Source organism: Pyrgilauda ruficollis, unplaced genomic scaffold (genome assembly GCF_017590135.1).
Source record: "Pyrgilauda ruficollis isolate IOZ18807 unplaced genomic scaffold, ASM1759013v1 scaffold208, whole genome shotgun sequence".
NCBI classification, from domain to species: Eukaryota; Metazoa; Chordata; class Aves; order Passeriformes; family Passeridae; genus Pyrgilauda; species Pyrgilauda ruficollis.
Genome location: NW_024520096.1, coordinates 442,438 through 466,348, shown reverse-complemented (window position 1 = coordinate 466,348; position 23,911 = coordinate 442,438). Strand labels below are relative to the sequence as shown.

Below are 23,911 nucleotides of genomic sequence, written 5' to 3'. Positions count from 1 at the left end.
CCCTCTTCCCTCCGGAGGGAACCTTTGCTCCTGGAAATTCCCACCTTGAGACGAGGTAAAACCATCCTGGGGTTCGTGGCATCCCAGGAATTATTCTGATTTTATGAGGCAACTCCAGAGATCCCGCCGGGCTTTGGAGCTTATCGGGAATATTCCGGAGACATCAGAAAATGAGATTTCAAAGGGGATCTCAAAACCTCCGCGAGTTTGTCATCCAGGGAAATAATTTCGTGGTAATCACGGTAATGACATCCTAGAGGATCCGGGCTGCTGTGACCTCACAAAGAATAAATTATGGGAAGTGTTCCACCAAACTCCTCATTTTAAACTTCACGGCATAATTCATGAACGGCTTCGTTTTTATTCCAAATATAATCCCGAGTTCGCTCTTCAGGTTTGCGCCAGATCCTTCCCCTGGTTTAGGAGCACATCCGTAAATCCCACCAATATTTTGGGAAAGAATCCCCGATTTGATAAACGAGGCACGGCCACAATTCCCTGTGTTAGGTTCTGCTTCCATAAGGAAAATCACCCTGGCACTCCAAGATTCCCCGCGCACTCCAGCTTTTAGCCAAGATAAGCTTAAAAAACCTCATTAATTCTCGCTGCATTTTCACCTCTTAATGAAACCAGGAGGAGAAAAGCAGGAAATTCTGAGATGAAAAGACCTGGCGGCTTGCCATCTGCATTTTTGGGGTTATTGCCCAACGCGGCTTTAGATAATCATAAACAGCCAGCAAAACAATTCCTGCGGCTCCAGCAGCGATCCCTGCACCGGGCTCGGCTCCCGAGTCATTAAAACGCTTTAGCAAAGGGTGGCTCAGCCGCCCCCGGCCATCGGGGCAGGATATAAAACCCCTCTCCACCCTGGCATCTCCTCACTGCCTCTCCCGACTCCTCCTCTCCGCCTTTCTGAGTAAGTTCGGGCTCCCCGGCGCTAAAAACCTCCATTTTTCTTCTGCTTTTTCTCCTCAAAATCGGGGCTGAGCCTTGCCTGAATGGTCCGGTTCTGAGGGATTTAGGAACGCTTCTCGTGCTGGGCAAAAGGGGGAAAAGTCAAAGCAAGGCTTTGGGATTTATGGGAGAATGAGGGGTTGCAGTTTTTCATTCTGGAAAAATATTTGGGGAAGTTTCGGGGATGGATTTAAATTCGCGTTTGGTTGCGTGGCGGGATCAGGGAGAGGGTTCAGGGTGGGTTTGGTGTGGAATTCATGGAAAACTCTGGAAAATCCTGCTTGGAAGGGAGCTCCGTGCACCTCTGCTGCTGCTTGGATCAGCCCGTTCTTAATTTAATTGGAGCCACAGCGAACGATTATTATGGATTATTAACGTAACTGTGCCAATAACTTTCATTTCTAACTCTTAAAACTGATTTACAGTTCTAAAGCGCTTTTACAGAGATTAAATCCAGCATTTCTGTAGGTCAGTGCTACGTTCCTACTGGGGAATTTGGAGGAAAATGCCCTGAACGGGTATTTTAATTTTTTTTTTTTTTTAATTATCAAAAGGATAAATTTAATTTACAAGCTTAAAAAAATATTCTGATGCTACACCAGGCTTCTATGTGAGGATTTAACCTGAAGAAATAAACATTATTGAACTAATTTCACCCCTAGGTGAAAACGTAATTTTCTTATTTGGCTTGATTATATCACTATAGAAATATTTTAACATATATATTATATTATATAAATATTTTAATTATACGTTTCACTTATTAAACGAGCACTTAACCCTCCCACTTCTCCTCAGCCTTTTGCTTTTTTCCCTGTGTTTTACCAGAATATTTTCCTGCCTGAAAACAACAGGAATCTGCAAGGAAAATAATACAAAAATTAAGCCGGGTGCTAAGCTGATTATTCCACGCTGAAATACGTGGAAAATCCGGATTTTTTTTTTTTTTCCCCCCCGTGTGGGAGGAACAGAGGCGCTGTGGGAACGAGTTCCAGCGCGTCCTCGGGAATTCCTCCAAAGGGCCGGGACTTGGAGGTGGCACGGGAGGAAAGAGGAGGAGTTCTGCTCCCGGGGGAGGAGGAGAAAATGGGGGAAATTTAACAGGAATTCAGAACAAATCGGGGCGGGGGAAGTTAAAGGTGGGAGATAAAGCCTCATCCAAATGACCTCCGAGGATCCCTTAAAGGCAAAGGTCAATAATCAAGAGAGCAATTATTGGTTTTATCTTAATTATCTCTAACAAGACCTTAAAACGAAATGTCAATAGCCAAGAGGGCAATTCCTGTCTTTATCTGAATTATCTCTAAAGACCATTTAGAGCCGAATGTCAACAAACAAGCGATCAAGTCTCGTTCTTGCCCGAATTATCTCTTAGAATGTCAATAGCCGAGTGTTTAACTCTTCTCTTTTCCCGAGTTTAGGAGCACAACATCCTTTTAGAGATATCTCAATTATCTCTAAAAATATCTCAATTATCTCTGAAAACCACTTAGAGCCAAGTAAACCAGCGCTCGGCTCGTGTCTTTATTTTGATTATCTCTAAAAACCCTCAGAGCCAAACGTCCATAAACCAGCGCTCGGCTCGTGTCTTTATTTTGATTATCTCTAAAAACTCTTAGAGCCGAACGTCAATAAATCAACGCTCCAGTTCTGTCTCTATCCCAATTTTCTCTGACGATCTTCTAGACCCAAATGTCCATAAACAAGATCTCGAGTTTTGTCTCTATCCCAATTACCTCTGACGATCTTTTAGACTCAAATGTCCATAAACCAGCGCTCAAATTTTTTCTCTATCCCAATTACCTCTGACCATCTCTTAGAGCCAAATGTCAATAAACCAGCGCTCAAATTTTGTCTCTATCCCAATTTCTTCTGACGATCTTTTAGACCCAAATGTCCATAAACAAGATCTCGAGTTTTGTCTCTATCTCAAATACCTCTGACCATCTTTTAGACCCAAATGTCCATAAACCAGAGCTCCAGTTCTGTCTCCCAATTTTCTCCGACGATTTCTTAGAGCCAAATGTAAATAAACCAGCGCTCAAATTTTGTCTCTATCCCAATTTCCTCTGACCGTCTCTTAGAGAAAAATGCCAACATCCAAGAGCCGCCGGGAGTTGTCCGCTTCGCTTTTGGACCTTTCTTTGTTTATTTGGTTTTTTTGGTTTTTTTTTTTTTTTAACCCCGCAGGCTCTGCCCCAGCACCTCCGGGCGATGGCTTCCACCCAACTGTCCTGTGCCACCCCCTGCGAGCCCAAGTGTCCCCAACCGCTGGCCAGCAGCACCAACGAGCCCTGCGTGGTGACCTGCGGCGACTCGCGGGTCATCATTTACCCCCCGCCCGTGGTGGTCACCTTCCCGGGGCCCATCCTCACCACGTACCCTCAGCAAACCGTCGTGGGAGCCTCGGAGCCCTCGGAGGTGGCCCTGGGCGAGCCCCCGGCCCCGGCCGCGCTGCCCGCCGAGGTCACGGCTGGCGACAAAGTGGCAGCGCCGGTGCTGGCCCGTCCCGAGCCGCGCTGCGCCCCCAAATATTCCTACAGCTACTCCTCGCAATGGACTCATCCCTGCAATTCCTACCGCTCCGGGAAGCGCTGGACGTGCTGAGCACGGGGAACGGGCTCCAAGGGAAATCCCGGGTGAAATCCCAGCTGTTCTTGGCGGTGCAGCGGCCCCGGGGCTGCTCCGGCTCCTCCCGAGAGCTGCGGGGGCTCAGCCCCGGCACAGGCGGCCTCGTGTTGCAATTCCTCGGGTTTTTTTCCCTTAGTTTAGGGCTGTTCTCCCGCAGCTTTGCAGCGCAGTCGCCTGCTTCCGCCGTGCTTTGGCTTATCCCGAATTTTTTTATTGGCACTGAGCTTAGAGAGGCGACTTGAAATGCTCGGAATCGCACACGGCAACGCTGCCAAAAAGGGAAATTCCCCGTTTTTACAGGCGGCATCACTTGGATGCTGGTGATTTGCCAGAGCCTGGCTGAACCCCCGGAACGATGCTCTTTGTACCCTGTACAGTTTTGTTCCACAATTGTAGGAAAGCTTCTCTTTCCAAATAAATTTTCTCTACCGAAACACATTTTCTGTCTTCCTTTATCACTATTTTTTTTTTTTTTTTAAAGGGGGAGGTTTGGGAGGGATATCAGGGAAATTCTTCTCCCAGAGGGTGCTGGGCACTGCCCAGGCTCCACAGGGAATCGCTGGAGCTGTGCCAGGGGAGGTTTAGGATGGATTTTAGGGAAAGGCTGTTCCCCCAGAGGGTGCTGGGCACTGCCCAGGTTCCCCAGGGAATGGGCACAGCCCCGGGGCTGCCAGAGCTCCAGGAGAATTTGGGAAACACCCTCAGGGAGAGGAAAGAGCCCAGAGGAGGCTCCAGGACGGGATCCGAGGGGTGGAGCACCCCTGCTGGCAGAGCTGGGATTATTCAGCATGGAGAAACTTTGGGGTGGCCCAATTGTGGCCTTGCAGGAGCAGAAGGGGCTACAAGAAACACGGGGAGATACAATTCCCAAGGGATGGGGTGCCAGGACAGGAGGGAATGGATTCAGACTCGTGGAGAGGGGGTTCAGGTGGGACATTGGCAAGGAATTGTTCCCTGTGAGGGTGGAGACTCCCTGGGATGGATTTCCCAGAGAAGCTGGGGCTGCCCCATCACTGGCAGTATCCAAGGCCAGGCTGGACAGGGCCTGGAGCAACCTGGGACAGTGGAAAGTGTCCCTGCCCATGCCTGGGGTGGATCGGGATGAGTTTTAAGGCCCCTTCCCACCCAAACCATCCTCCGATTCCATGATCGGACATTCCAACCATTGCTCAGTCAGAGACCCATTTACGGCCAGGATGAAGAAATCCATGACAAAAAAATAAATCTTTCATGCAATGCGGATTCTTAGAAGTTCTGTTCATTCATGGATGATAAATGTTGGGCCTTGAGCTTCATCTGGGGAAGAATTTCTTCCTGGGTGGGGTGGTCAGGACTGGAAGGGGCTGCCCAGGGAGGTTTGGGGCCCCACCCCTGGAATTGTCCAAGGAACAAGTGGAAATGGCACTCGGACCCCTGGGCTGGGCGACACGGTGGGGATCGGTCAAAAACTGAATGATGATTTGGAGTTTTTTAAACCCGGAATGATTCCGGGATCCTGTGACCATATCCCAGCTCAACACGGCCATCAGAGCAGCAAACCCATTAAAAAACAACCAAAATCCAAAAGGATTGCAGCAACACAGATTCTTTATTGCGAGTGAAAAGCCCACAGGCGCTGTCAGCGAGAGACAAACCAGCAACAAGGCGTCGGAAAGACGAAAATCCCAAGGCAGCAGCGAGGCAGAGCCCAGGGCTGCACCCCAGAGATCGGCCCTGGCCAGGGCGGCTCCGGGGCTCGGCGCCGGGCAGAGCGGGCAGAGCCTCAGCCGAGGCTGGGCACAGCTGGCCGGGGGCGCAGAGAGGGGGCAGCTTTTGGAGGCAGTGCTGGGGAGCCCAGAGGCGCCTGGCGAGGCTCTGCGGGCTCAGCCGGCAGCGCCGGGGACCCTGCGGCTGCCGGGGCTGCTGGGCCGGCCCTGAGCAGGGGCTGCGGCTTCAGCCCGGCTCAGGTGGCACAAGGCAGCGGGGGCTGCTGGAGGAGCCCGCGGGCAGGGCCAGCACTGAGCTCCGGCGGGGTTGGGGCTTAGCAGGGCCCGCAGGAGCCCCCGAAGGAGCGGGAACCGCGGCCGCAGCTACCATAGCCCCCAAAACCGCCGTAACCTCCATAGCTCCCAAAGCCCCCAAAGCCCCCAAAGCCGCCGGAGCCGCCACGGCTTCCAAAGGCGCCCCCGGAGCCTGCTCCCACGTAGGGAGCTCCGGCCGAGCCCACGGCGCTCTGCTGCGGGAAGGAGCTGAGGATGGGCCCGGGGAAGGTGACCACCGAGGCCGGGGGCTGGATGACCACCGTGGAGTCGGGGCACTGCCGCACGCAGGGCTCGTTGGAGGTGTCAGCCAGAGGGGCCGGGGTGGCCACTCCGCAGCTGGGGACACACAGGCTGTTGCAGGACATCCTTGGGTTCGGCTGGCAAAGCTGCAAGACAAGGCACAGCCGCGGCTCACGCCAAGCACTCGGCACACAAAGCCCTGCTGCTCTCGCCCGCCTGCAGCCCGTGTCCCAGGGCTCGCTCTGGCTCATCCCAGGCCTTCCCAGCCAAGCCCTGGCACGGCTGGAGCGGCTCCTGGAATGCCCGGCTGCCCTCACCACCCCCGGCTCCTGCCTGCCCGTGGCAACGAAGAAAAACTCCCTCGTCCAAAGCTCCGGGCTCCCGAGGCCTTGAGCCCGCTGGTGGAACCCCAACCACCCCAACTCTGCCCTGGGACAGCTGCTGGAGCGCGGGGACAGAGAACCCTTGGGGATTCCACAGGGACAGAGATCCCTCGGGGATTCCACAGGGACAGAGATCTCTCGGGGATTCCACAGGGACAGAGATCCCTCGGGGATTCCACAGGGACAGAGATCCCTTGGGAATTCCACAGCCAGAGACTCCCCGGGGAAGGCGCAGAGGAGGGAGGGAGGACGGAGGCACTCACCACAGCGATCAATGAGCAGAGTCGAGTGGGGAGAGCTGGATGCAGCCCTGTGGAGCCCTCGGACCTTTTATACACCCCAGAGTGCCTGGGGCACCGTCCAGAAGCGGTGACAGAGCCCCAGCTAATCATGGAATTCAAGCGGACAAAACTCCTGACACAAACTGAAACGTGGGCAAATTACATCCATACTAATTGGGGCTAGGAACAAGTAAAGGTGCCCTGGAGAGCCACCAGGCCCTGGAGGGGCAGACCGTGACAAATCGCTGAGTGAAAGATCATTTGTTGTCGAAGCTGAGCTCAGAACCCCAATAAAACATGACATGTCCCTAATCCCCCACTTTGCTTATGCACGGGAGTTTTGTGCATCACTCAGGAGCGCTTTGAAATCCTGGGCACAGCCGGCACATCTGTCATTAATCCTTTTTACGGGCTGCTAAATAGGGACGCCGGGAGGGAGAAGCCATCCCACCCACTCGGGGCGCATCCCAAACTCCAGACGTGGCAGGGGAGGAGGGCACAGGACCAGAGTCCCGGCTTGGGGTGGGCTGGGGGGAGCACAGAGGAGCAGCAGCCCCCATGTCCTGCCCGAGGAGGGCCATGGCATAGGGCTGGGCACGGAGGGTTCTGCAGGATCAATCCCTAAGGGATTTTTGTGCTTCAGGAGGATTTCTTAAGTCCCCGATTCACCTGATGGTGGTGCAAAAAACAGAGGGGGAGATCCCATGTGAGCTGAAGCTTCACCAACCATCCATCCTGGCACGGATGTGGGTGTGACACGGGGGGGATAAACGAGTAAGGGGAGACCTAAAGAAAGGATCAGGACAGCAGAGAGAGAATCAAGAACCGCTCAGACCCTCCAGACAGGGTCCTGGACGAGGCCTCCTCTGCATTGTCCAGCTGGCATAGAGGGCTGGCCCAGGGGGTGTTGGCCGAGCCCCCCACAACCAGGCTGGCCCAGGGGGTGTTGGCCGAGCCCCCTAGAGCCAGGCTGGCCCAGGGGGTGTTGGCCAAGCCCCCCACAGCCAGGCAGGCCCAGGGGGTGTTGGCCGAGCCCCCCAGAGCCAGGCTGGTCCGGGCCAGGCCCAGCTGGGCACAGCTACCTCAGGGGCATGGCCGGGCAGGGGCTCAGGGTGGCAGGGCCAGGCAAACAAAGGACGCTCAGGATTCTTTGTAAGCCAAGTGAGGTTTATTGAGGACAAACCTGCGTTTATTGGGGCTGTGGGCGCAGATCCAGCAGCACCGTGTCTGTCATGTAATGATGGGCCACGGCTGTTCCTGAAAGCGCCTCTCTATTGTCCACTCATTTCCAAACCAATGTCCACAATGGGGGGATGACAGAATTTTTCTGCGTCCCTGCACTTTATGAAGCTTGGTAGCGTGAATTCGTAATTATTGGGGAAGGGGGGTCTGCCCGCACCCCCGGACGATGCCCCCGGCTCTCTGGGCTGTATAAAAGGGCTGAGCTCCTTGCACAGCTCCATCCGCACTCCTGCACTTGACTCCTCTCATCACCTGGGTAAGTGCAGCTCTCCGAAGCCTCTTGGGGATCTCTCTCAGCACAACTCCTCCCTCACACCTTTGCCTCTTCTTTTCCCCGCAGTTTTTTTCCAGAAGCCTTTCCAAGTCTCAAGGATGTCCTGCTGTGTCCCTTCCTGCGGCGTGGCCACCCCGGCCCCTCTGGCTGACACCTCCAACGAGCCCTGCGTGCGGCAGTGCCCCGACTCCACGGTGGTCATCCAGCCCCCGGCCACGGTGGTCACCTTCCCCGGGCCCATCCTCAGCTCCTTCCCGCAGCAGAGCGCCGTGGGCTCGGCCGGAGCTCCCTACGTCGGAGGCGGCTTCGGCGGCTCCTCCGGACGCCGTGGGGGCTCCGGTGGCTCCGGCGGCCTTGGGGGATTCGGAGGTTTTGGGGGCAGCTGCGGCGCCCCCAGAGGCTGCGGGCCCTGCTAAGCCCCAGCCCGAGCGCCATCCCTGATCCAGGAGAGCTCCAGGAACGCCCCCGGCCCATCCCCGCACGCCAAGGCCCCAAGGAAGGACGCACCGACAGACACACAGACAGACAGACAGACAGACATCCCTCGGCCCCGCTCCGCCTCCTCCCCGCCGCGCTCGGAGCCCCGCAGCGATCGCTGCCCGCTCCCGGCACGGCCCCAGCTCGGCTCCTGCTCTGCCCGCGGCCGGGACCCGCGGGGAGCCCTCGGCCAGGGCCCCGCTCCGCTGCCGCCCCCCTGCCCCCGCACGCCAATAAAAGCTGCCTCGCACTGCAATGTTCACCGGCTCTCGGCTGCTCTTTGCTCCGCGCCCCCTGCCCAGCCCGGCCCGCCTGCCGGGAGGGTTCCGGGCAGCCCCGCTCGGACACGGCGGGCGAGGAGCCCCCGGCAGCTGCCCGGGCTCCTCCTGCCCGTCCTTGGCCGCCCCAGCCCCGCAGCAGAGTCCCCCCGAGCCGGACCCTGCCCAGCCCCTGCCACGGCACCTCTCCCTGGCCCTGCCCGCCTCCTGCCCCCTCCCGGCTCCTCTCTGCAGCCCCTCAGGAGCCCCGGGCCCCACCGCCAGCCCCCTGCCCTTGGACACCCCCCGAGGGCCGCTGGAGCCCCAGGCCCGTGGGGATTGGGCGCCAGTGGAGCCCCCCAAGGTACCCGGCCCCACTCGGGGCTCTCGGGCGGCCCCGGCTCCGCAGGGAGAGGGAGAACAGCCCCAGCAGCGCTGCCGCTCCTTCCTCATCCCCTGGAACGTTCCAGCTCCCCGCACCGCCTCCTGCTCCCGCTTCTCCTGTGGGTTCCACCGCGGCTCCTCGGAGCGCTGCCGGCCCCGCCTCGCCCCTCTGCGGGTGCCGAGGCCCTTCCTGGGGTCCCCGGTGTCACCCACCCCTCACCGGGGACACGGCCCTGCCCAGGAGCGGCAGCAGAAATTGCAACAGCCCCGGGCTCAGGGACACACCGCGGTGACCTTTGCTGCCCCTGCTCGCACTGAATTACATGGCCAATATAAAAATATTATTTAATAGATTGGTAATACTGGGTACATTGGGACTATTGCCATAATATGAACAGAGTAGGATATAATATTGTCTAAAACTGATCTAGATGAACTTAAAACAAATATGATATCCCAAACCCAGGGAGTTTTTGGTGTTAATTTAGGAAGAAATTTTCATACATATCAATAAGCAATAGAAGGGACCTCAGGGAGGTGGGAAACTCCACGCTCCTCCTCCAAGAGCCCCGCGGGACTGAACCCTGTGGTCATTGCTTGGCGTGGAGAGGAGACTGGGCAAGATCTGCTCGGGTCTGTCTCCTCCCTTCCCAGCTGCCACTGCCTCCATCCCGACAGGCCACAACACCTGGGACATGCAGCGCTCATCCTGCATCCCCATGAGACTGACCAGCCCCAGCACGGTGTGGGAGAGGATTTACAGCGACTTCTGTGAGCCAGAGGGAAGATTGAGAAGAGGATCCATGTTCACCCCTGAAAGGATTTCCTACCAAGGTCCTTGATAGAGAAACCAAGAAAGAAAAGGAGAAATAAGAGGAACCTGCAACTGCCTGTTCCAATGAGCACTTTGTCTTTCCTGACCAATGAGTAAGGTGTAAACCTATGAGTTTTGTAAGAATGTATGGAAAGCACGCATGCTAAAATAAAATCGGGTTTGAAGCCTTCTGAAAATGGAGTGTTGCTTTGTATTGTGACCATCTCAACTAAACCCAGTCCCAGAAGTGATGTCAGCTTTGCTGCTTCTGCTGAAGATTTGGAAGAGTTTCTGCAAGGCCCTCGTGGTCCTTTCTCATCATCAGCGAGGGATTTGGGTTTGTCCTGCATTTCCTGCTGCTGGGAGAGCACGGGGAGCTGGGGGGATGAGCCCCCCAGAGCCAGTGGGGTTGGACATCCCCAGCTGGGACACAGGGAGCCAGCTGTGCCCGAGCTCCAGGGCACTGCCCAGGGGCACTGCAACAGCCCAGCAGCCCCCCAGGAGACTGGGCAGCAGCAAAAGGGAGGGTGAAGGAAAACCAGGAGTCAACATTGCAATGCAAGACAGCTTTTATTGCAGGGGCAGGGCAGGAGGGGCTGGGCAGAAGAGCAGGGTCATGGCCAAGGGCTTCCCGTGGCCTGGCCCTGGGCACAGCCAGGAGAGAAGGAGCAGCCCTGGGTGATTCTCTGGGGCCGAGGCACCAGGAGCCCCGTGGGGATGCTCAGGCAGGGCAGGGACAAGGCAGAGCTGCTTCCCAAGCTGGCACCAGGCTCCCGAGGTGCAGAGCCCGGCGATGCTTAAGGAGTTTTGGTCCACGTAGCGTCGGGTCGGGATATGCCGGGGTTTCTCCTGGAGCTCTTCTTGGTCTGAGGCTGCGCTCAGGCTGGGGCTTAGCAGGGCCCGCAGTTGCCATTGAGGTAGCGGTGGCCACTGCTCCAGCCGCCGTAGCCACAGCTGCCGTAGCCCCCATATGCCGGGGTTTCTCCTGGAGCTCTTCTTGGTCTGAGGCTGCGCTCAGGCTGGGGCTTAGCAGGGCCCGCAGTTGCCATTGAGGTAGCGGTGGCCACTGCTCCAGCCGCCGTAGCCACAGCTGCCGTAGCCCCCATAGCCCCCAAAGCCTCCGTAACCTCCACAACCCCATCCGCCGTAACCTCCACGGCCTCCATAGCCCCAGCCCCCATAGAGACCACGGCCTCCGTAGCCCCAACCTCCGTAACCTCCATAGCCTCCAAGGCTCCCGTAGCCCCCGTACCCCCCACGGCTTCCAAAGGCGCCCCCGGAGCCTGCTCCCACGTAGGGAGCTCCGGCCGAGCCCACGGCGCTCTGCTGCGGGAAGGAGCTGAGGATGGGCCCGGGGAAGGTGACCACCGAGGCCGGGGGCTGGATGACCACCGTGGAGTCGGGGCACTGCCGCACGCAGGGCTCGTTGCAGGTGTCAGCCAGAGGGGCCGGGGTGGCCACCCCGCAGCTGGGGACACACAGGCTGTTGCAGGACATCCTTGGGTTCGGCTGGCAAAGCTGCAAGACAAGGCACAGCCGCGGCTCATGCCAAGCACTCGGCACACAAAGCCCTGCTGCTCTCGCCCGCCTGCAGCCCGTGTCCCAGGGCTCGCTCTGGCTCATCCCAAGCATTCTGAACCGAGCCCCTTCCATCTAAATGCCTGCTCACATCCCTTGCTGCCCTCTCCATCCCTGAATCTTGCTGTCCCACGGGAATTTAGAAGACTTTGGCATCCGAAGGAGCAAAGTCCTCAAGTTTCCCAAGCCCTTGGTCCCCTGGTAGAACCCCAACCACCCAACTCTGCTCTAGGAGAGCAAGAGGGGCCCACAGCCAAGGGTTCTTCCAAAAAGCCCCAGACAAAGATTCCATGAGAAAGCCATGGTTGAAGAAGGAAAGAGGAGAGAAGGCTTGCACTTACCAAGGTGATAAGACGAGTCAAGTGGTGGAAGGTGGATAGAGCTCTGTGGAACTTCTGGACCTTTTATACACCTCCGAAAGGGCCTGGGGCATCAGGAAAGGGAGCGGTGGCAAAAAAACAAGCAATTAGGAATTCAAGCTGACAAGCTTCATCAGAGAGATAATGTTGCAATACAATTATACACCTCAGCATCAGGGAGATTGGTGTGGAAACGTGCCCTGGACCGATGAGAGGGGATGGGAGGAACAGCCGTGGACCATCATTAGGTGACAGACTCGGTGCTGCTGGAGCTCAGCTCACAGCCCCAGTAAACGCTGCTCTGTCCCTAATCCTTCACTTTGCTTACAAAGAATCTCAAGCATCCTTTGGGACATTGCTGTGCCCGGCCTCACCACCCTGAGCCCCAGCCCGGCCTTGCCCCTGAGCCAGCCGTGCCCAGCTGCGGCCCGTGTGTGTGAGCTGGGCCCTGCTGGAGGGTCTGCACTGCCCAGCTGGCACCGAGGGGTGGCCCAGGGGGTGTTGGCCGAGCCCCCCAGAGCCAGGCTGGTCCGGGCCAGGCCCAGCTGGGCACGGCTGGCTCAGGGGCAAGGCCGGGCTGGGGCTCAGGGTGGTGAGGCCGGGCACAGCAATGTCCCAAAGGATGCTTGAGATTCTTTGTAAGCAAAGTGAAGGATTAGGGACAGAGCAGCGTTTACTGGGGCTGTGAGCTGAGCTCCAGCAGCACCGAGTCTGTCACCTAATGATGGTCCACGGCTGTTCCTCCCATCCCCTCTCATCGGTCCAGGGCACGTTTCCACACCAATCTCCCTGATGCTGAGGTGTATAATTGTATTGCAACATTATCTCTCTGATGAAGCTTGTCAGCTTGAATTCCTAATTGCTTGTTTTTTTGCCACCGCTCCCTTTCCTGATGCCCCAGGCCCTTTCGGAGGTGTATAAAAGGTCCAGAAGTTCCACAGAGCTCTATCCACCTTCCACCACTTGACTCGTCTTATCACCTTGGTAAGTGCAAGCCTTCTCTCCTCTTTCCTTCTTCAACCATGGCTTTCTCATGGAATCTTTGTCTGGGGCTTTTTGGAAGAACCCTTGGCTGTGGGCCCCTCTTGCTCTCCTAGAGCAGAGTTGGGTGGTTGGGGTTCTACCAGGGGACCAAGGGCTTGGGAAACTTGAGGACTTTGCTCCTTCGGATGCCAAAGTCTTCTAAATTCCCGTGGGACAGCAAGATTCAGGGATGGAGAGGGCAGCAAGGGATGTGAGCAGGCATTTAGATGGAAGGGGCTCGGTTCAGAATGCTTGGGATGAGCCAGAGCGAGCCCTGGGACACGGGCTGCAGGCGGGCGAGAGCAGCAGGGCTTTGTGTGCCGAGTGCTTGGCATGAGCCGCGGCTGTGCCTTGTCTTGCAGCTTTGCCAGCCGAACCCAAGGATGTCCTGCAACAGCCTGTGTGTCCCCAGCTGCGGGGTGGCCACCCCGGCCCCTCTGGCTGACACCTGCAACGAGCCCTGTGTGCGGCAGTGCCCCGACTCCACGGTGGTCATCCAGCCCCCGGCCTCGGTGGTCACCTTCCCCGGGCCCATCCTCAGCTCCTTCCCGCAGCAGAGCGCCGTGGGCTCTGCCGGAGCTCCCTACGTGGGAGCCGGCTCCGGGGGCGCCTTTGGAAGCCGTGGGGGCTACGGGGGCTACGGGAGCCTTGGAGGCTATGGAGGTTACGGAGGTTGGGGCTACGGAGGCCGTGGTCTCTATGGGGGCTGGGGCTATGGAGGCCGTGGAGGTTACGGCGGATGGGGTTGTGGAGGTTACGGCGGCTGGAGCAGTGGCCACCGCTACCTCAATGGCAACTGCGGGCCCTGCTAAGCCCCAGCCTGAGCGCAGCCTCAGACCAAGAAGAGCTCCAGGAGAAACCCCGGCATATCCCGACCCGACGCTACGTGGACCAAAACTCCTTAAGCATCGCCGGGCTCTGCACCTCGGGAGCCTGGTGCCAGCTTGGGAAGCAGCTCTGCCTTGTCCCTGCCCTGCCTGAGCATCCCCACGGGGCTCCTGGTGCCTCGGCCCCAGAGACTCACCCGGGGCTGCTCCTTCTCTCCTGGCTGTGCCCAGGGCCAGGCCACGGGAAGCCCTTGGCCATGACCCTGCTCTTCTGCCCAGCCCCTCCTGCCCTGCCCCTGCAATAAAAGCTGTCTTGCATTGCAATGTTGACTCCTGGTTTTCCTTCACCCTCCCTTTTGCTGCTGCCCAGTCTCCTGGGGGGCTGCTGGGCTGTTGCAGTGCCCCTGGGCAGTGCCCTGGAGCTCGGGCACAGCTGGCTCCCTGTGTCCCAGCTGGGGATGTCCAACCCCACTGGCTCTGGGGGGCTCATCCCCCCAGCTCCCCGTGCTCTCCCAGCAGCAGGAAATGCAGGACAAACCCAAATCCCTCGCTGATGATGAGAAAGGACCACGAGGGCCTTGCAGAAACTCTTCCAAATCTTCAGCAGAAGCAGCAAAGCTGACATCACTTCTGGGACTGGGTTTAGTTGAGATGGTCACAATACAAAGCAACACTCCATTTTCAGAAGGCTTCAAACCCGATTTTATTTTAGCATGCGTGCTTTCCATACATTCTTACAAAACTCATAGGTTTACACCTTACTCATTGGTCAGGAAAGACAAAGTGCTCATTGGAACAGGCAGTTGCAGGTTCCTCTTATTTCTCCTTTTCTTTCTTGGTTTCTCTATCAAGGACCTTGGTAGGAAATCCTTTCAGGGGTGAACATGGATCCTCTTCTCAATCTTCCCTCTGGCTCACAGAAGTCGCTGTAAATCCTCTCCCACACCGTGCTGGGGCTGGTCAGTCTCATGGGGATGCAGGATGAGCGCTGCATGTCCCAGGTGTTGTGGCCTGTCGGGATGGAGGCAGTGGCAGCTGGGAAGGGAGGAGACAGACCCGAGCAGATCTTGCCCAGTCTCCTCTCCACGCCAAGCAATGACCACAGGGTTCAGTCCCGCGGGGCTCTTGGAGGAGGAGCGTGGAGTTTCCCACCTCCCTGAGGTCCCTTCTATTGCTTATTGATATGTATGAAAATTTCTTCCTAAATTAACACCAAAAACTCCCTGGGTTTGGGATATCATATTTGTTTTAAGTTCATCTAGATCAGTTTTAGACAATATTATATCCTACTCTGTTCATATTATTTCATATTCTGTCCATATTATGGCAATAGTCCCAATGTACCCAGTATTACCAATCTATTAAATAATATTTTTATATTGGCCATGTAATTCAGTGCGAGCAGGGGCCGCAAAGGTCACCGCGGTGTGTCCCTGAGCCCGGGGCTGTTGCAATTTCTGCTGCCGCTCCTGGGCAGGGCCGTGTCCCCGGTGAGGGGTGGGTGACACCGGGGACCCCAGGAAGGGCCTCGGCACCCGCAGAGGGGCGAGGCGGGGCCGGCAGCGCTCCGAGGAGCCGCGGTGGAACCCACAGGAGAAGCGGGAGCAGGAGGCGGTGCGGGGAGCTGGAACGTTCCAGGGGATGAGGAAGGAGCCGGCAGCGCTGCTGGGGCTGTTCTCCCTCTCCCTGCGGAGCCGGGGCCGCCCGAGAGCCCCGAGTGGGGCCGGGTACCTTGGGGGGCTCCACTGGCGCCCAATCCCCACGGGCCTGGGGCTCCAGCGGCCCTCGGGGGGTGTCCAAGGGCAGGGGGCTGGCGGTGGGGCCCGGGGCTCCTGAGGGGCTGCAGAGAGGAGCCGGGAGGGGGCAGGAGGCGGGCAGGGCCAGGGAGAGGTGCCGTGGCAGGGGCTGGGCAGGGTCCGGCTCGGGGGGACTCTGCTGCGGGGCTGGGGCGGCCAAGGACGGGCAGGAGGAGCCCGGGCAGCTGCCGGGGGCTCCTCGCCCGCCGTGTCCGAGCGGGGCTGCCCGGAACCCTCCCGGCAGGCGGGCCGGGCTGGGCAGGGGGCGCGGAGCAAAGAGCAGCCGAGAGCCGGTGAACATTGCAGTGCGAGGCAGCTTTTATTGGCGTGCGGGGGCAGGGGGGCGGCAGCGGAGCGGGGCCCTGGCCGAGGGCTCCCCGCGGGTCCCGGCCGCGGGCAGAGCAGGAGCCGAGCTGGGGCCGTGCCGGGAGCGGGCAGCGATCGCTGCGGGGCTCCGAGCGCGGCGGGGAGGAGGCGGAGCGGTGCCGGGGGATGTCTGTCTGTCCTTCTGTCTGTCTGTCTGTGTGTGTCTGTCGGTGCGTCCTTCCTTGGGGCCTTGGCGTGCGGGGATGGGCCGGGGGCGTTCCTGGAGCTCTCCTGGATCAGGGATGGCGCTCGGGCTGGGGCTTAGCAGGGCCCGCAGCCTCTGGGGGCGCCGCAGCTGCCCCCAAAACCTCCGAATCCCCCAAGGCCGCCGGAGCCACCGGAGCCCCCACGGCGTCCGGAGGAGCCGCCGAAGCCGCCTCCGACGTAGGGAGCTCCGGCCGAGCCCACGGCGCTCTGCTGCGGGAAGGAGCTGAGGATGGGCCCGGGGAAGGTGACCACCGTGGCCGGGGGCTGGATGACCACCGTGGAGTCGGGGCACTGCCGCACGCAGGGCTCGTTGGAGGTGTCAGCCAGAGGGGCCGGGGTGGCCACGCCGCAGGAAGGGACACAGCAGGACATCCTTGAGACTTGGAAAGGCTTCTGGAAAACACTGCGGGGAAAAAAGAGGCAAAGGTGTGAGGGAGGAGTTGTGCTGAGAGAGATCCCCAAGAGGCTTCGGAGAGCTGCACTTACCCAGGTGATGAGAGGAGTCAAGTGCAGGAGTGCGGATGGAGCTGTGCAAGGAGCTCAGCCCTTTTATACAGCCCAGAGAGCCGGGGGCATCGTCCGGGGGTGCGGGCAGACCCCCCTTCCCCAATAATTACGAATTCACGCTACCAAGCTTCATAAAGTGGTCCCACCGTTCTCCCCCTTCCCTGCGGCTTTGGGGCTCCACCAGTGGGATCTGCCCCCTCTGCGGGGCCATCAGGGATAACTGGGACATGCAAACCCCAACGTCCTCCAGAACCCCAAAGGGGCAATTCGCAGAAGTGTCAGGGGACCCCAAAACCTGGCCATGAACATTTCTGCTGGCACTGGCACTCGGTGGGATTTGGGAGACACGCCGAGAGTGGCTTCTCCTTTGCCCACGCTGCCGCTGCCTCTGTTTACCAGCCCGTAAAAGGCCGGTAATGACAGGGGTGATGACTGGGACAGCACTTCAAAGCTGCTGCAAGATTCCGGGAATTGCTCTCTGTAAGCAAACTGAGGGATTAGGGACAAACCTGGGTTTATTGGGGCTGAGAGCTGAGTGAGCTCCAGCAGCACCGTGTCTGTCACCTAATGATGGGCCACGGCTGTCCCTCCCATCACTTCCTTCGTGTCCAGAACACGTTTTCACACCAATGTCCCCAATGAGGGGATGCCATGGAATTATCTTGCAACATTATCTCTCTGATGAGGCTTGTCAGCGTGAATTCCTAATTACTCGGTTTTTTTGTCACCACCCCCTTTTCCTGAAGCCCCAGGCTCTCTGGGCTGTATAAAAGGGCTGAGCTCCTTGCACAGCTCCATCCGCACTCCTGCACTTGACTCCTCTCATCACCTGGGTAAGTGCAGCACTCTGAAGCCTCTTGGGGATCTCTCTCTGTGTCCTTCCCTGAAATTCCTCCATCACACCTTTGCCTCTTTTTCCCGGGGTGTTTTCCAGAAACCTTTTCCTGTCTCCAGGCTGGCCCAGGCCAGGCCCAGCTGGGCACGGCTGGCTCAGGGGCACGGCCGGGCACAGCCGTGTCCCAAAGGATGCTCGGGATTCTGTGTAAGCAAAGTGAGGGATTAGGGACAAACCTGGGTTTATTGGGGCTATGAGCTGAGTGAATTCTAGCAGCACCGAGACTGTCATGTAATGATGGGCCACGGCTGTTCCTCTCATCGGTCCGGGCGCGTTTGCACAGCAATATCTCCAAAAAGGCGATGACAAAGAACTGTTGCCCATCATTAGCTGTGTCATTTACCTTGTCCGCTTGAATTCCTAATTACTGGGGTTTGCCCCCACCCCCTGGACGGTGCCCCAGGCACTCTGGGGTGTATAAAAGGTCCGAGGGCTCCACAGGGCTGCATCCAGCTCTCCCCACTCGACTCTGCTCATTGATCGCTGTGGTGAGTGCCTCCGTCCTCCCTCCCTCCTCTGCGCCTTCCCCGGGGAGTCTCTGGCTGTGGAATTCCCAAGGGATCTCTGTCCCTGTGGAATCCCCGAGGGATCTCTGCCCCTGTGGAACGCAGCTGTCCCAGGGCAGAGTTGGGGTGGTTGGGGTTCCACCAGCGGGCTCAAGGCCTCGGGAGCCCGGAGCTTTGGACGAGGGAGTTTTTCTTCGTTGCCACGGGCAGGCAGGAGTCGGGGGTGGTGAGGGCAGCCGGGCATTCCAGGAGCCGCTCCAGCCGTGCCAGGGCTTGGCTGGGAAGGCCATTCTTCCCCAGATGAAGCTCAAGGCCCAACATTTATCATCCATGAATGAACCGGACTTCTAAGAGCTTCAGCAGCTCTCACATTTTCGTGTTGCACCACGCAGAGGATGGAAACGAGTCATTATCCCTATTCCAAAGCTTGAAGGGAAAAGCATCCATTAATTTATTCCTTTGTGATCCTTCAGCAAAAAGTTACAATGCCTTCACTTTTCTCCACAGTGATAATTTTGGCAGCTCAAAGCACCTCTCAGACGCTGTTTTATATATTTATGAGCTTTTATTAATCTATTTAAAGCACAATTCTCTTCTCAGCTGCTTCATTATTGAAAAAGAGTCACTTCAAAGGCACGAGTTGAGGCAGTTCGATGTTTGCTTTAGTCAGAATTTATTTTATGCCTTTGGAAGTTTCCATTCAAGTGTGGCTCTGCATAAGCAGCCACGGCAATGAACTGCTTTGTCTCCTCATCCTCCAAATCTGGATTTATTGCCAGTTTTATCTTTAGACTTCTTGGAGTGAGCAAAATATATGTTAAAATTCCATGAATTTTAACTCTTTCTTTAACCGAACCCCTGTTAAAGTAGCTAAATCGGGGCTGAGACAGCAGAATTTATTTTATTCTCACCTGGTCTCACTTATGCGTCCCGAGACACAGAAAGCTTTCCCGTTTTTATTTGGGAATTTGTCTGTAACTCCCCAGATTTTATTGATTAGAGATAAATAAAGAAAAAATTAAAACTATGACCAGGTGCAGCTGAATTTTGAGACCAGGATTCAGAGACTTGAGCTGGGCTTCTGAATGGATAAATTCATCAAAATTCATCAAAAACCTTAGGAATTTTTAAAAAATTATTATTTCCAGCCTGAAATTTGCTGGCAACACAACCCCCAGCTTTACTGGGAAAGGTTTTCGTTGGATTTAGTGCTCATATTTTGCGCTGAGCTCAATCCACCTCTGTTCCCTTGGCAGGACTGTGCCCTGGGGGGTCTCCAGAGGTCCCTTCCCACCCAAATTTTGGGATTCTGGGATGCCGGGATCGCCTCTGCCTGTTCAAAGGGCGGCAATTACGCTCACAATGAGGGTTCGAGGGTTTAATTGAGCTTTCCAAGCTCTTTTGTGTCCAGACTTTGAGACACTTCTGTGATGAATAATTGGAGTCGCTCCTCCTCCCCAGGACGCGGTGGAACAGCCTGGGAACTTCACATTTCCAGTGTCATTCCAACGGAGCCTGGAGTGAAGGGAAAGTGAAAATTTCTGCTCTGGAAAGCGGAATTTTCTGCTCTGAAAATTGAATTTTTCTGCTGTGTAACAGATCGGGTCTCTCCAGTCGGAAAGATGGGAAAATCCCTGGCTGGACCAGCAAAAAAACACGGCAGAAAGAAGGGTTTCCTGCCAATTTCTGCTGTTATCCCCCAAAATTTAATTAATTAGCAGCCGGTCCGTGCCTCAGTGATTTACAGTGTCCAATGCCTGCACACCCGCTGGGACGCAAAAGCAAATTTAAAGGAATAATTCCAAATATTTCCTAGGAAATTCGGGATTTGGTATTCATTTTCTGAGTGATTTTGCATCGCTGTTGGTTTGCAAAATGCGCGGGTCCAGCTGAGCTTGGAAGGAGTTTCAGAAAGGCCCCAGGGTGTGGTGTGACCCCCCTAAAACACCGAGCTGCGGACAAAAATCTGTGTCCAGGAAAAGCAGAACGCCAGAAAAAGAAAACCAGGGCCATTTCGTGAGGCTGCAACGTTTTTAATGACAGTAAAGTTCACAATCACAATTTAAAATAGCAGAGAGAGCAGAAAGAATTTAGGAATTTATATGTGCAGAAAATCTCCCGGTTTCATCGGTACAAATTTAGCGGTCGATTTTTCGTTTCCAGACTTTCCCATTTGTTTCCAGTCTGGTAAAACGAAGCTGATTGGATGATTTTGGGGGGTTTTTTTGGCATCGTTTCAAAAGCAGTGAAGTCAGAAATTCATCCCTAGGACAGGCACGCTCATAGGTTTCACTAAGAGCTGGGAAAGAGCCATAAATGAGCGATTTGCAACAAACACTAAACCCAGTTTCCTTTACACCACCAAACCCAGGGAGAGAAAAAAGAGGGGGAAAGCGTTTTGGAGGAAAATCCGAGAAACTTTAGGGGAACCCCGAGCTGAGCCGGAGCAAAATCCACCCAGGAGCAAAATCCACCTAGGAGCAAAATCCACCCAGGAGCAAAATCCATCTGGGAGCAAAATCCACCCAGGAGCAAAATCAATCAGCCCAGGAGCCTTCAGAGCGGATTTTGGGGTTTTTGGGGCTCAGCACTGGTAGCAGGGGTAGCAGCTGCCGTAGGAGTATCTCTGGAAGTAGCGGGAGGAGTAGGGCGAGCAGTAGCGGGGGCTGAAGGTCGGGCAGCACTCGCGGTAGCCACAGAGCCTCCCGTAGTAGCCCTGGTAGCCGCAGGGGCTGCCGCAGTCGTAGCTGCGGGAGCCGAAGATGCTGCTGTAGCTGCAGGGGGAGTAGCAGGGATCCTCACACTGCCGCTGGTAGCAGAAAGTCATCTTGGGGGCTGGAGGGAGGCGAGGCTGCGAGGGAGGAAAAAAAACCCTTGAGGTGAGTCCCGACAGCGAGTAAACCCCGAGTGAGGGCTGCAGGGAAGGGAGAGGAAGAAAAGCGCTGCCCAGTGCCCTCATCCCAAATTTAGGGCCAGTTTTTCCCCCTAATCCTCCATCCTGAGCTGTCTCACACAGCCCCGCTGAAAAAGGGGGCTGTGAGCCGCGACCCCGAGCCAAAGCAGGGCTGGAAATTCCTCAGAGCTGCGCTGCGACAAAGGCGTGAAGGGAAAAGGGGATCCTTGCGGGGCTGAGGCTGTTTCGAACACTCAGATATTCCAAATCCAGGGAGGAAAGATTGTTTTGCACAGGGATAACTCCTAAGTCACAACCTCAATTCTTGGCGGCACCATCTGTAGATTAGCGGGGGAAAAAAAAAAAACAAAAGAAAGAGGGGGAACAGCCCCAAATCCATCCCTTCATCATCCTCTGAATTTCCCAGCTCTGTTCCCACTTACCCTGGGCTGCAAGGAGGAGAAGGCAGGAGGAGGGAATGGTTCCTCTGCAGAGATGCGGGGCTTTTATGGAGCTCCCGGTCCCGCCCCGCGCACCCCACACGCGTCGGGCTCAGCCCCAATTCCCGGCCCCTTTTCCTCCCCTCATCGATATCCCGATGCTCCCCAGGGTCAGGTCACCGTCACCGGGAGGCTCCGCCCGTCCCTTTCATCCCAAAGCCACTCAGCGCAATTAAAGCCTCGCCATCATCGCGCTGAATTTGCGCTTTTTGGGACAGCGGCGACTCCTCGGGATCAGCAAAGTCCCGCGGAATTCCCAACGCGGCAGCTTTGGGAGACTGAATGTGCTTTGTTGTGCTTTCCCCCCCCCCCCCCACCTAGAATAATCGTGGAAAGCACGCACAACCTGTGCTTTTGCTGAATTCCATAATTCCTAATGACGCTGGAGCATCCCTGCCGATCCCTCCCAACATTTCCTGTGATTTCCGAAGCGTCTCTGTGATTTGGAGCCGCCGTGCCAGGGGATATTATTGATTCAGCCAGAAAATATTGATTCGGCCAGAAAATATATTGATTCAGCCAGGAAATATTGATTCAGCCAGAAAATTGGCCTGCAAACATTGAATTGGCATGTTCAGGATGTATTTTTAGAGGGGGAAAAATAATCTCCCGGAGACCCAATTCCGAAGGTATAAATTAGAACTTTAATAAAGGCAGGAAACAGGACACCCCAATGCACGTTTTTGGAACGGGTGTTACATAAGACTGGGGCGTAGCAAGGTGCTGTTAATATTGAAATAATAAATCTCTTTGTGCCCGAAAATATTTAATAAGTCTTAATGAAGGCTTTGATATTCCAAATTTAGAGAAAGGCCCAGAACTCCTGACGTGCTGCCTGTCATTATCCTCCCTCGGGATGGGAGTAAACAGAAAAACAGGGTTTGGAGGTGAAGGTCACCCCAGCATTATTCACCTTCATTAGGGCGAATTAAACACCTCAACAATATGAAGAAGAATTTACATTAAACCATATTTAGAATTTGGAGGATTTTTCGGGAAAACTGCCGCCGTTGCAGAGATAAATCCCTGGGTTTTTTTTTATCTTTGTCCTTGTCAGGAATCTCCGAGCGAATCATTTTGTGATCGAAGGGAAAACAAACACTGAGCAGATCTTTTTGGAGCCAGCGAAATTCGCCTTGCTTGGGCTGGCTCTGCAGGAAATTCAGTTCCTGAGTGGATTTCGTAAAACACGCCTGGAAATTTCAAATATCGTAAAATAAACGTGGAGATTTCAAACATGGTTAGTTCTGCTTGAAATAATTAGATTCGTTGGGGATTTCTACCTGCTCTGAGGTTCATTGAAGTAATTGTTTTCTGGTTTTATTCAAATATATTTCCAGTCTTACACGCAGAAGGATCCCCATTTCTTTCTACAACTTCGAAGTTTGTCGAAGATAGGTCCAATTACTTAATAATAATTAAAAAATATATAAATAAAAAGAATATAAATATTCTGACCTAAGAACACGATTTTGAAATAGACCCAAACAATAAATTATTTCCAGAGATTTTCATTTTGAAAACCAATTGAAATTCCTTCTCCCTAAATGAACCCAGGGTCATTGCAGGTTTCACGTGTTGCCATTTGTCCATTCATCCCAAATTGGGATTGTGAGCATCCATTAATTCTGCTGCCAATATCCTTCCTTCCTTTTCCTGCTGTAACTCAGATTTCGCCACCCTCATTCCCCGTTTGTAATTGAGCCGGGAAGTCTGGACATGAAAGGAAAGAGCGGCGCGAAGTCATCCCTGTGGCAGCCCTGGGAGCTGAGTAAGGATCCCAAAGCGAGGAAAACAACCCCATCAGCTGCGGGATGACGTGCGGGGCGAGTTTGGGGCGCGATGAGAAGGAGTTTAAAGCCCCACAGGCTGGGGCAGATAAATGTATAAAAGGGAGACAAACCCGCGGCTCTGCACTCGCGCCTTCAGCCTCGGCTCTTGCTCAGCGTGGTAAGTCGGGCTTAAGGGGCTTTGCTGCTGGGTTTTGCCTTAGCAGGTTAGGGGTGGAAGTTAAGGTTTAAAATTGTGTTTTAGAAGTGATTTCGTGGCCGTGCAGTTCGGCCCATATTTTATATATATATATAATTCTAAATCTATTTTTAAATCTATTTTTAAAATATTTTATATATATATATATTTATTAATTTCTACATTTAGTAAATGTAGAAATTTGGCTTCTCTAGCCATGCCCTATGAGAAATACTTTCTTTGAGGATATTATGGGTTATTTCAGGATTTATTGTGAATTGTGCCAGGGAGGTTTAGGTGGAACATCAGGGCAAGGTTCTTCCCGCAGAGGGTGGCCTTGGATGGAGAGGCTCCCTTGGGTTCCTCTCGCTGCTTTCCATCCTCCCATGGGGCTCCCAAAAGCAGCAAATTCCCGCTGGGTCCATCTCTGAGCTCGCCTTTCCAACTGCTCCAGATGGGAGCACTAGGAGGGCGGGGAGGCCGTAAATTTGGGATATTCCAAGGATTCCTCATCCCTGGAAGCATCAA

The 23,911-nt window shown here is 55.4% G+C and overlaps 6 protein-coding genes across 7 annotated transcripts; 3 read left to right on the top strand and 3 right to left on the bottom strand.

The window, feature by feature from the left end:
• Positions 1-890: 890 nt before the first annotated feature.
• LOC121353535 (feather keratin 4-like) lies at positions 891-3,561 on the top strand. The gene is made up of 2 exons (XM_041467435.1): positions 891-916; positions 3,145-3,561. The coding sequence occupies exon 2, from the start codon at positions 3,169-3,171 to the stop codon at positions 3,559-3,561; it is 393 nt and encodes a 130-aa protein (XP_041323369.1). The 5' UTR covers positions 891-916; positions 3,145-3,168.
• A 2,044-nt stretch (positions 3,562-5,605) lies between these two features.
• On the bottom strand, positions 5,606-5,971 carry LOC121353557 (claw keratin-like). Its single transcript, XM_041467462.1, has one exon. It carries the CDS (start codon positions 5,969-5,971, stop codon positions 5,606-5,608), a length of 366 nt encoding a protein of 121 aa, XP_041323396.1.
• A 2,153-nt stretch (positions 5,972-8,124) lies between these two features.
• Positions 8,125-8,442, top strand: LOC121353534 (claw keratin-like). The gene has a single exon (XM_041467434.1). It carries the CDS (start codon positions 8,125-8,127, stop codon positions 8,440-8,442), a length of 318 nt encoding a protein of 105 aa, XP_041323368.1.
• Positions 8,443-10,984: 2,542 nt separating this feature from the next.
• On the bottom strand, positions 10,985-11,455 carry LOC121353554 (claw keratin-like). Of its 2 annotated transcripts, XM_041467456.1 has the most exons (2): positions 11,167-11,455; positions 10,985-11,118 (listed from the first exon to the last, which is right to left on the bottom strand). In XM_041467456.1, exons 1-2 carry the CDS (start codon positions 11,453-11,455, stop codon positions 10,985-10,987), a joined length of 423 nt encoding a protein of 140 aa, XP_041323390.1. The 2 variants fall into 2 exon arrangements, with proteins under 2 accessions (XP_041323390.1, XP_041323389.1); XM_041467455.1 differs by having other exon boundaries at positions 10,985-11,455.
• A 1,846-nt stretch (positions 11,456-13,301) lies between these two features.
• Positions 13,302-13,730, top strand: LOC121353553 (claw keratin-like). Its single transcript, XM_041467454.1, has one exon. It carries the CDS (start codon positions 13,302-13,304, stop codon positions 13,728-13,730), a length of 429 nt encoding a protein of 142 aa, XP_041323388.1.
• A 2,438-nt stretch (positions 13,731-16,168) lies between these two features.
• Positions 16,169-16,486, bottom strand: LOC121353533 (claw keratin-like). Its single transcript, XM_041467433.1, has one exon. It carries the CDS (start codon positions 16,484-16,486, stop codon positions 16,169-16,171), a length of 318 nt encoding a protein of 105 aa, XP_041323367.1.
• Positions 16,487-23,911: the final 7,425 nt, after the last annotated feature.